This window comes from Onychomys torridus, chromosome 4, assembly GCF_903995425.1.
Source record: "Onychomys torridus chromosome 4, mOncTor1.1, whole genome shotgun sequence".
NCBI lineage: Eukaryota > Metazoa > Chordata > Mammalia > Rodentia > Cricetidae > Onychomys > Onychomys torridus.
The window spans coordinates 35,968,117-35,979,159 of NC_050446.1; the positions used below are offsets into that span (position 1 = coordinate 35,968,117).

The 11,043-nt window shown below is 38.5% G+C and overlaps 1 protein-coding gene across 1 annotated transcript in view; it reads right to left on the minus strand.

The window, feature by feature from the left end:
• The window catches only part of Ccdc148 (coiled-coil domain containing 148), a 188,046-nt gene extending 177,258 nt beyond the window's left edge, over window positions 1-10,788 (minus strand). The window contains exons 1-3 of the mRNA XM_036184725.1: window positions 10,737-10,788; window positions 9,726-9,847; window positions 1,323-1,426 (exon numbers count right to left, since the gene is read on the minus strand). Coding sequence (XP_036040618.1) covers window positions 1,323-1,426; window positions 9,726-9,847; window positions 10,737-10,788 — 278 coding nt within the window. The remainder of the gene's footprint in view (window positions 1-1,322; window positions 1,427-9,725; window positions 9,848-10,736) is intronic.
• Between the last annotated feature and the right edge of the window lie 255 nt (window positions 10,789-11,043).

Below are 11,043 nucleotides of genomic sequence, written 5' to 3' on the forward strand. Positions count from 1 at the left end.
TTGTGTTCAGTGTTTAGTCCTTATAAGTTTGCAAACTGTGGGTTCATCCTCACTGGAGAGTTCCTTGCCTCCAACCTCTCTGTCCTTCCAGTTCAGCCAACAGAATGAATTCCTATAATGCTATGCATATGATTCATCTACCTGGCTCAGGATCAACTCGGTCCACACACTAGGGAGGATGTAGAATGCCCAAGATTTACAAAATGAAAGAAAAAAAGGAAATCCTTCCCAGTGCCTTCCTTTGTGTGTGCTTGCATAATGACCACCATGATTAAAGCTAATAAGTGGCTTTCCACTTTATTGTATTTCAAGTTATGCAAATTTTCAGAAATGTTTTTCCGATGGCCTTGAATATTTTTTCTCTATTAGAGGTGACATTTGAAGGGCTTGGTGTATCTGATTTGGTGTTCATAGCAGAAGTATATTGCACAGTTATAGCATTTTATTTTCCTGTTTTAAGTTATATCATTAGCTAAAGCCTCATCAGTCATGCACCTTGCACCTCTTGTGACAGGGATCACTGTGCAGAGTGCCAAACTCTTACTGATGTGAAAGCGCACAAGTCCGAAGCAAAGGGGACGGGAACGGAATTTGGAAATCTGACTTAGACTAAGATCATAATAATGTTAGGTCTTCCTAAGAATGAGCACATGTAATAACATTTTCAAAAGCATAGTTTATAAATACTACATTGTCAAAGCAAATGGGCATGTCTTAAATGGGGAGAAAGACATCTGCTTTCTCTTTTGGCTTTTACTTTTGAAAAGAAAATTATTTTTGCAGAGCTTGTAATTAAGATCAAATATCCAATTATTATTTTCTCTTAATTCATCTTTGACTGCTGCAAATAGTAACAGGGTCCAATCAAAACTGAGTGAGTCATGGTGGGACATTGAGCCAACACGGAGCAACAGCCTGACCTCCTCAGGTCCTTTCTCATTGAGAGCACGTATTAATCCTCTTCTGTGAACCCACTATGAAAAGATGACTGTGATGTTTGCCCTGAGGAGCCCCTGCTTTATAGAGAAGAAGCATGTAAGCCAAAGTGGGGTGTGTGATATGTACACACAGCCAGGCCAGGGATGGGGGGGGTGAAAAAGAGAGAGAAATGAGTCGAGGTGACTGTCTTTGCCCCATTAGGAGGCAAACGCCTGTCAGCATACTCCCTGCCTTCCGGACTAAGCTAAGAAAACGTCACTCCAGGTCACACGACTCTAAACTTTGATCACGTGGTTTAACTAACATGGGCCATTATAGATGTAAATGGATCACGCCCAGGAGCCCCCACACATCCCCACTGGCCTGGGGGACCCCAGCCTCACCTGAGTCCGTTCAGCCGCTCCTGTTCCCGCCACCACACTTGTTTGTGTTGTTTGATCAACATTTGTTCTTTCGCTGTCTTGGAAGTCTCCACGGCTCTTCTGATCTACATTTAGAGAAGGAACAAAAGGGTAGCAATGTTGGAACTTGTAAACAAAATAATTTTTTCCCAGATCCAAGGGGAGAAGTAAAGTGGTGAATATGTTCAAAATACACACATGAACTTCTCAAAGAATTACTAAATATATGATATTTAAAAAATGTATTTCCGGCCGGGCGGTGGTGGCGCACACGTTTAATCCCAGCACTCGGGAGGCAGAGGCAGGCGGATTTCTGTGAGTTCGAGGCCAGCCTGGTCTCGAAAGCGAGTTCCAGGAAAGGTGCAAAGCTACACAGAGAAACCCTGTCTCAAAAAACCAAAAAAAAAAATTGTATTTCCACAAAAGAAAGGTTTCCTGCTTTTGCAATCATCACTGGTACATCCTCTAACACACAATCCACATAAAGTAAGTACTGGATTAAATATTAGGTAGAAGAGAGCTGTGCTCTATGGTGCATGCCAATAATCCCAGCACTTGGGCCATGAGGCAGGAGAATCATGAATTCAAGGCTAGCCTTAGCTAAACAGAGAGTTTGAGGCTGTCTCAAAAAACAAAATAGCAATAAAAAGGAAGACAACATGGCTTGGGATACTGACCAATTTGCGAACCCTGTTTAAAGTATATAAAGAAAAAGGTGAAGTTGTTGTGGTTTTTAGTTTATTTTATTGTTTTGTTGTTGTTGTTGTTTACTTTTTGCTTATTTTTTTAATATTTATTGATTGTTACTTTATGTGTATGGATGTTTTGCCTGCATTTATGTCTATGTACCAACATGTATGCACAGAGGCCAGAAGAGAGTGTCAGATCCCCTAGACTGGAGTTACTGATTGATGGTTGTTAGTCACCAGGTGGGTCCTGGAAACCAAATCCAGGTCCCCTGTAATAGCAGTGAGTGGTTTTGACTGCTGAACCTGCTCCCCAACAGTGCCAGGCTGTTTTTTTATTATTATTATTATTATTATTATTATTATTATTATTATCATTATTATTAAATAAGTAATACTCCAATTCATTCCCAAGGAAGACTTCAGGAGTTTCCATACATTTGTCCCCAGTTTGGACACACGTTCCCTACAAGGTATTTAGGTAGCATTATTCCCATTTTATACATGAGGATGTCCAAAGGCCAAAGGATTTGGTCAAAACCGTAAAGTTTGTAAATATCACAGGCGTAGGCCTTTGATGTTGGACTGGATTTCATCTGAACCCTCATTGTAAGATGGGAAAGGTTCATTAAATCTGTTGTTAGGGGACCTGGCTTTAGTCCCAGCTTCAGTACTCAAGAACAGGACCTGGAGTATGCAACTGCAATCATTCAACTTCACAGCTTTATAAATAAACTTTTCAGATTTAGGCAAATCGTTATTATAAAGTACTTAACAGAAATACTGAAAAATTATGGAAGACAGAAACTTAATTTTTCAACTAAATGTAGTGTGCCGGGAGTTCCATGGCCTTTTACCATGCCACATACAAATGCTTTGGGGACTTTGCAGCCAACTTCTGTCAGGCTTGGGTCCGTTGCCATCTCCCTGATCTCTGCCCAGGCATAAAGCAGCCTCTTTCTCAAATAACCCTTTCAGCTGGCTTCTAGATGGGTTCAGACAAAGGAAGATGCCAGCTATGGAAGTTTGGAGGAAGGGAGACAAGATATGGCCAACACACCCCCCTCCTAAAGCATTACCCACCCCTCATTTTCCAGAAGGTTCTCAACTTCTCTAGTGCACTCAATTTTCCCTGGACATGGTTCCAAATAGTTCTGAGGTTTCCTCCCATGGGATGTGGGACCACCCTACTTCTTTGTTCCAGCCCTCTGACCTGAGGTTGGCAGTGATTTCTGAGGGTGATTGTTCACCTCCATGGTGCCTCTCAGTCCCCTGCCTCTACCATCTACATAGCCATCGTCCAACAGGGAATGCTACTTGACTCCAGCCCCCAAGCAGTGTCTCATTCTGCTTAGACACTGCTTAGAGCCATGTGTACTCTGGACTTTGTATTTCATGTTAACACTTTTAGACACATGTGAATGTACAAATCAAAGCTGTAGAGATGGCTCAGTGGTTGAGAGCACTGGCTGCTCTTGCAGAGGACTTAGGTTAGATTCCCAGCACCTACCTGGTGCCTCACAACCTCCTATAACTCCAGCTCCAGGGGATCTGACAACATCTTCTGGCCTCTGTGGGCACTGTGCTCACATGTACAAACCCGCAAGGACACACATATATACACAATTACAAAATAAAACAAACAAACCTTTAAAACAGAAAGCATGAATCAGAAACTTGACAAAATATACATATTTCATAACTTCTCTGCTACAAAACTACTTCAGTACTTTAATAGCTGTAAAATATCAATAATGAAGATATAAAAACTGGAGAAGACAAGTTCCAAAAAGGGATCTTCATAATGCATGCTATTTTCAGCTGCTGTTTGCTGATTATTTTAACCTTGAGTTTATCTTTGTACTGCTCTGGTTTCTGATTCAAAATTAGGGACACGAGCAAACAAATTAATCCAAAGAATGGCTTTAAAAAGATGAACTCAAACCTTTTCCACAGAAGGTTTTGAGAATGTTATAACTCTGAAGTTTAAGGAAAAGTGGGTAGGAGACACTGGTAAAAACATACAGTTTCTACCTGTTGAAAAACTGAAAGAATGGGGTATTTCTACGTTCTGACATGATAGCACTTGAGTTAAGAATGTCTAAAACTTACTTCAAATTATTAGCAACTACAGTTTCTAAAGTTTCCTGCAACAGACAGTTTTAAAATTAGATTCCTTTGACATATTTGCTCCATGTTGTACAAAAAATTAAAACACATTGGTGGAGGATGTGAACATATCTTTTATAGCTTAAGGGGAAAAAAAAATCAATGTTGTTGACTTTGGGTCCAGGGAAAGACCAATTAAATAGACTATAAATGTTAAAAATCAAGTTGCTATTTTTGACTAGACACTTTCAATACTTTGTACAACATCTTAATTTTTGGTTTTTGTTTTGTTCTTTTGGAAATTCAGCCATTGACTCTACTTTTATCCTCAGGCCAAAAATGAAGAAAAACAGAGCCTATAAAAGAGCTCAAAGATTTAAAGTTGTATCTTCAGCAGCAGCAATTTCCAGGTGATTTTAATTCAGTTTCCTGGGCAATAAGCCGTGGAAAATCATTTTAAGGTGCATGATAACTAAGGCAGAATGCTGATGATTTAAAATACTTTGAGGAGAAAAAAAATGTCAAAAATAATGAATTCATTAAAAGATCAGAAAACAAAAGTCTACAGTGTCCGACTTATTATGATTATCTAAGATATGAAACCCCAACTAATCCTTCTGAAATACTACAAAAGACCTATAGGTCAGAAAGTCCAAGTTCAGAAATAAACATCTGCAAGCAGTGTACAGCTTAAGCTATGGTGCACGTGCTTGTACATTTGACAAAATGCACTGGGATGTGCCTTGAGCTCTAGCAATAAAGAACTGTCAACATAACACAAAGGAAAAAAACTGCCCTAAGATGCAGTTTCTCATCTGTCAGGCTGGCAGTGACTCAGATATTTAACAAAGCAGTCCACAAGGCTTTTGTGAAACATGCTCCCTCTTAAATTCTGATGAGAATAGAAAATGATACAAGCCCCACAGAAGAGAACACAGCTATCCATAAGATGTTTTCATTGATTAACTATGACCTAGCAACATCATTTATAGAAATATATCTGAAAACCATCTTATTCACTGCAGTACTGTTTACAATAGACAAAGACTGGGAAACACAATGGCCCATCAGTAAGTGTTCCTTCCAAAGCAAATTGAACTTGAATCTGATCAGTTCTCTACAGATGTACAGGAAATGCAAAGAGGAAAGCATGTTTAATGACACAATATGATGCAGTGGGCATAATTCAAACTGTAAGGAACCATGAGACCAATAATGTGGCTTCTTCAAGACATACAAATCATAAGACTTCAAGAGCATGGAAGGGACCAAGTGAAGCAAGCTTACAAGAATGAATCGCAATGTCTGGATTGTGTTCAGTTGCCTACTTGAGTAAATTTTGAAATAATCTTCTGAGGCAATCAAGGAAATTGAATAATACTAACTGGATAAAACAAATTATTGAGAAGTTAACATTTCATACATAGTGGTAGTATGATAGGGCTTTTAAGTTCTAATGTTTTAGAGTAATATACTAAATGCTTATACATGCAATATTATGATGTCACTGATTTGCTTCAGAATAGTTTAGCATGGGGGAGTGTGTGGCAGGATCACAAACAAAACCACAGCCAAAGCTGATCCTGTTTGAAGCTGGATGATGTCACATAGTGACTCAGCATACCATTCAAACTAACTGTAGTCATGTGTGTAATTTTCAATAAGGTTAGAAAGACTTAATGGAAGGATATTGAAATTGAGCAAAAAGATATATCCATCCTAAGCAAAGAAAGTCAAAATAATTATGAGGATTGCTTTTAAACTTAATAAATCACAAGTAGAGACACCGTGTACCACACCAACTGGCCTCAGTTTCCTGCCCAGGTCCATTATGGAGCTTCAGAGTAGAGATCAGTCTTTGGAAAGCTTGATTCTTACCTCAGAGTCTCACCTGGCATTAGAAACTGGTCATGCTCAATGACACAGGGATTATACAGAATAGTATCCCATCTACCACACACCCCTATGCCAGTAACAACATCCTGGCAAGCAGCTGAGCAGTCCAGATCTAGCTTGAAGTGCAATTTTTCCTTATGGGTCTGCATGTCAACATCCTATCATCCTGTGTGTATTTAATATCGCCTCAGTAAAGTGCTATGACCATTAACAATGGCTGTTAAGACTGTTAATCTCATCTGTAAAAACTGAACCCATACAGTAGTAAAATGAACAGGAAGATAGACATGATTAATACAAATATTCTGAGTGAATTGTTATCTAAATTACATTAGAGAGAATTACTCTCTGAGCCTGTATATATTTTATAAAAATGTAAGTAATAATATAAGCAAGACTAACAGAGATAACACTGGCAATTCTAGTTAGTACAGGCTGTTTGACACATAAACATCTATAATGTTAAAATAGATTTTAAGAGCTTTATTTAATTCCCAGCTATTTAATTCTATTTAAGCCCTGAGTCTTTTAAGGAAATGCTATTTAGAAATTATTTGCATCTTTAAAAGTAAATTAAAGCAAAATGTCAATGTAAAGTTTCTAAATTGAATGAGAATAAAAAGTTCCAAAATTCATGTACAATACATTCCTAACACATCTTCCTTAATCCAGGTATAAGAGAAATGTAAATTATATGAAGAAAAATCAAAGAGTTAGAAAATTATGTAATAGTTCTCAAAACACATTCATTCTCACTAACCAAAATGCAAAACAACAGACAAGACATTATTGCTTTAAAGGGACACTTCCTTGTATTATGAATCTGTGGGGATTATAAAATGGAAGGAAAAACTTAACAGAATGATCACTACAGAGCGAGCCATTTTCAGTAATTCAAGAAATCTACCAAAGGACAAATCTTAGATGCCATTAATTCTACAAAATATGTAACCAAAAAACTTCTTTGGGAATTACATTCTACTATGAACAAAAAGGTCAGTGATGCTACTTAATATGGCAGCTGAGAGGTGTATCCAGGGGCCTGACATGACGTCTAGCAGCTGACACAGAAGAAAGATTTCTCATCTTGTACTTAATGTTAAAAATATAAAGCTTTGAATAATGGAAGTCTTGAGTGTGTGTGGCCTCTGAGAGGAAGCCACCACTAAAGAGAAATTAGACTTGGCCACATACTGAAGTTACCACTCAGCTAACTAACCAACATTCAGCCCAAATATCTTTTGTGATTCGTCTCAAATGGATGAGCGGGAAGATGGATGGAAGGAAGGATGGATGCATGGATGGATGCATGGATGGATGGATGGATGGATGGATGGATGGATGAATGGATGGATGGATAAAAATAGGAATAAATATTCTTTTATTAATATTCTAATATTGACAAAGATGTAGAGAATATGTTGTAGTAATTTTACTTCAGAAAGAAACTTGGTAGATCTCAACACAGTAAAAATATTCATTAATTTTGGTATACAGGAATTCATCCTCTGTGGTAGAGGATTCTAACACATGAGCAAGCCTCTGTAGGAAGGTTTCATGGTAGCAGGATTTCCAACATCACAGAATTAAAGACACAGTTCACACAGCTTGACTATTCTCAATTCATTCATCTTGCCACTTGTTTATTGTTGTTTTATTTTTTGATTTTGAGACAGAATTTTGCTATGTGACCCAGGCTGCCTCAAACTCACAATCTTCCTGTCTCAGCTTCCTGGGTCCTGAGATTGCTTAGTTTTTAAAATTCTCCCTCTACCCCGTGTATGTGTGTGTGTGTGTGTGTGTGTGTGTGTGTAAAATGCATGTGTGCACCCATGCATATGTGCAATTGCAGGCATGCATGCATAGTAGAGGACATGGAATGGCCACAGTGTCTGCCCTTACCTTCTACTTTCTTGGAGAAAGCATCTTTTGTCTGGTGTTGCCTATGCAGGCTAACTGGCCTGTGATCCTCTGAGAATTCTCTTTCTTTGCCCCCCATCTCACAGTAAGAGGGCTGAGATTACAGGGGCAGAAGGCACATCTAACTTTCAGGTGGCTTCTGAGGGTTAGGACTGGGTTCCATGTGTGTGTATGGCAAACACTTTACACGCTGGGGTGTCTCCCCAGATGTGCTTAGTTAATGTTTAATTGACCTTGATAGCTCAAGTCCAGTGATGTTTCCTTGAAAAAAAAAAAGTCTTTCCTAACAATTCCTTTAGCATCAGGTCTAGTTACTATACAGCTTGTATTTAACATAATTTTATTCCCAGGCTTACTTGACAGACCACCTCTTTATCCCAGCAAACAGTGCCTTCCACGAGGGCAAGGGAGTGCACTCTGCTAGTCACACGGGTCTGCAAGCTAAATGTTAGGGTCTGCAGTGATTCAATAACTTAGGAAATAATACAAAGATAATGTGGTAAAATGTTAGGAGGAAATAAATATATATGGGATTTCACAGTCATTCTTACAGTGGAAGATAATAAAACACATATTAAATGTGTATGATGTACATATGCATGTACGTGTGTGTGTGTGTGTGTGTGTGTATACATATGTATGTATGTGCACATTTAACTCTGTGAAGTCTCAGAACACAAGACACAGACAGTTCTTCCAGGAAGATAGTCATGGGGCCTTTCTGTGAAATTACATGAAATGTCTTCTTACTATGAACCTGAGCCAAGAAAACCAGGCCCCACTTTGTAGTTGCCTTGGTTTGTGGTTGACATAGTTGATGGAGATAGGTAATTTCTCTAGACGAAGGGGTCACATGCACTTTGCATTTGGAAGAGCTGCCTTTTAAAAAGATTAATATTAATAATAAAAGCCACACAAAACCACCCAAATCCTAAAACTTTAAATATAAATGAAAACTTGTAAATTGATGTATTGCTTTACCAGGTTTTCAGTGCAACCAAGCAACAATAATGCAAAACGCTATTTTTAATTAATTCTATTCTTTGCAAAAGAGAAGTATACTGCCTGAGTAATCCTCAGAGATAAATAGCTCGAAAATACTATGCTTGACCATTTGCACATGACCCCTTCGAATTTAGCCAAGGTTACCCCTTTCATGGTATTGGACAGATATTTGAGGGAGGGGAATAAAGAAAATTCTAAGATAGAAATAGGGTATTTTTTTTTTTACATTTATTTTGTGTGTATATGTGTGGACACACATGCCATAACATGCATGTGAAATTAGAGGACAACTCTAAAGAGCTGGTTCTCTCCTTTCCCCCATGTGGGTCCTGGGGATGAACTCTGACTGTCAGGGTTGACAGTAAGGACCTTTACCCACTGAGCCATCTCTCTGGTCCCCGAGGGCGTATGTATACGGTGTTGGAGAAAGAGAACCCAATCAGGAAATAAACCGTGGCTGGCATTTGCCAGAATATTTTGCTTTTCCTATCAAGTTGACAATTGTTGAAAGCTAAGGAAATAACCATCTTTCCAAAAATAAAGCTGAATCCAGACTTCATAATGATGTTACTAAGAGTTTGTAATGTGTGTAAATTACGTCACATCACTGTCAGGACATCCAGTGGACGTTAGCTGCTGCTCACTCTCATTGGTAGTTGGGAGTTCCAAAAAGTATTTGGACTGTCGCTTGTTTTCTATTTTCAATGTAAATACATCATCCCTCCTAATAATTCAATTTACCAAACTAAAAAAAAAAAAAGCCTCTAACCTTCTGCTCTGCGGAAGCGGACGCTAACTTCGTGGCTTTGGTTAAGGCATGTAACTGCTGGTAGTCTGCTGGCTTATACCTGAAGTTTCTCATCCCATCTTTCATATGGAATGCCAGGTTATCTGTTTTTTGGTAAAAGCAGAAAAATGACAGAGAAACAGTGTCACATCATTCAAAATCAAAATGTATTTAGGGGGAAATATTGAGGTTAGATCGTATCTCTATTTTTAAAAGCGAATAGAAGATGGTTACAGCAGTCACATGTAGCTAACCCTCTGGGTCTAGAAGCTCTTAGAACATGGCTGCCGCAGCCCTCATGTAGCACTGCTTCCGAAGGGGATGGAAAGAACAACTCTGTGTACGCTGGATAGAATGTTGCCAGTACGAGAAAATGAGGCTACTCAATTTACTTACATTTCAGACATTTTTTAAAAAAATCTGTTCAGCATCAACAGTAAATATTTCAGCATCACATCTCTATTAATCAAACTACAAAAATAGATACTGAAGCATCAATGAATTTCTAACTCAGAAAGTTAAAATTGAAAAATGTTCTTTCTTAAATTAACACTAAATACGTAATAGCTCAAATAAGATTCTAACTACGTAAAATAGTTGTGTACTCTCCACCCAAAGACATACAATGTCCTAATGGACTAAATTAACCCTTTTGATAAATTCCAGGAGGAGGGCCTCTAAAGAGGCCAGAGCATAAATCACAATAACCCAAATAATTCTAACAAAAGTGCCTGTTTGCACCAATATGAATAACTAATATCTGCTCTAAGAGAATCCGAAATGTCTCCAGGAAATCATAGTAGAAAAGGGCCATGGTGTCCTGGCCACAGCTGTGACAAAAGCAGACCCCATGTGAGAGAACTGGCCAGTCATTCAGTGTAAGCAAACCCAGGTTTCCTTATTAAGAGATTAGAAATCAGCACTCTAAGTTTGTATCATTTTAAAACTTCATAATATCAATCAAAAAGGACAAACAGAAGGGGGGGGAAGTACCTGAGATGTCATTTCTCTGAATCATCATGAATGGCCAATCTCTTTTATTCATGTTTTCTGTAGCTGTCAAAGAACAAGAGACCATTTAAACATCACAGACTGATTTTCTAATATTTGTAAGGATGTGTTGACTTAATTCACTTCAAAAGTGAAAGCAGGGAGTGACTGTTAGAACTCTATATTCCAGAGTATTTTTTTCTGCCACTCATCTGTGTGTGTGAGCACCTAGCGAGGGCACACGCAGGAGTGCATGTGTATGTATGTGTGCAAGTGCTGGCAAGAGGTCAACATCTGGTGTCATTTCTCA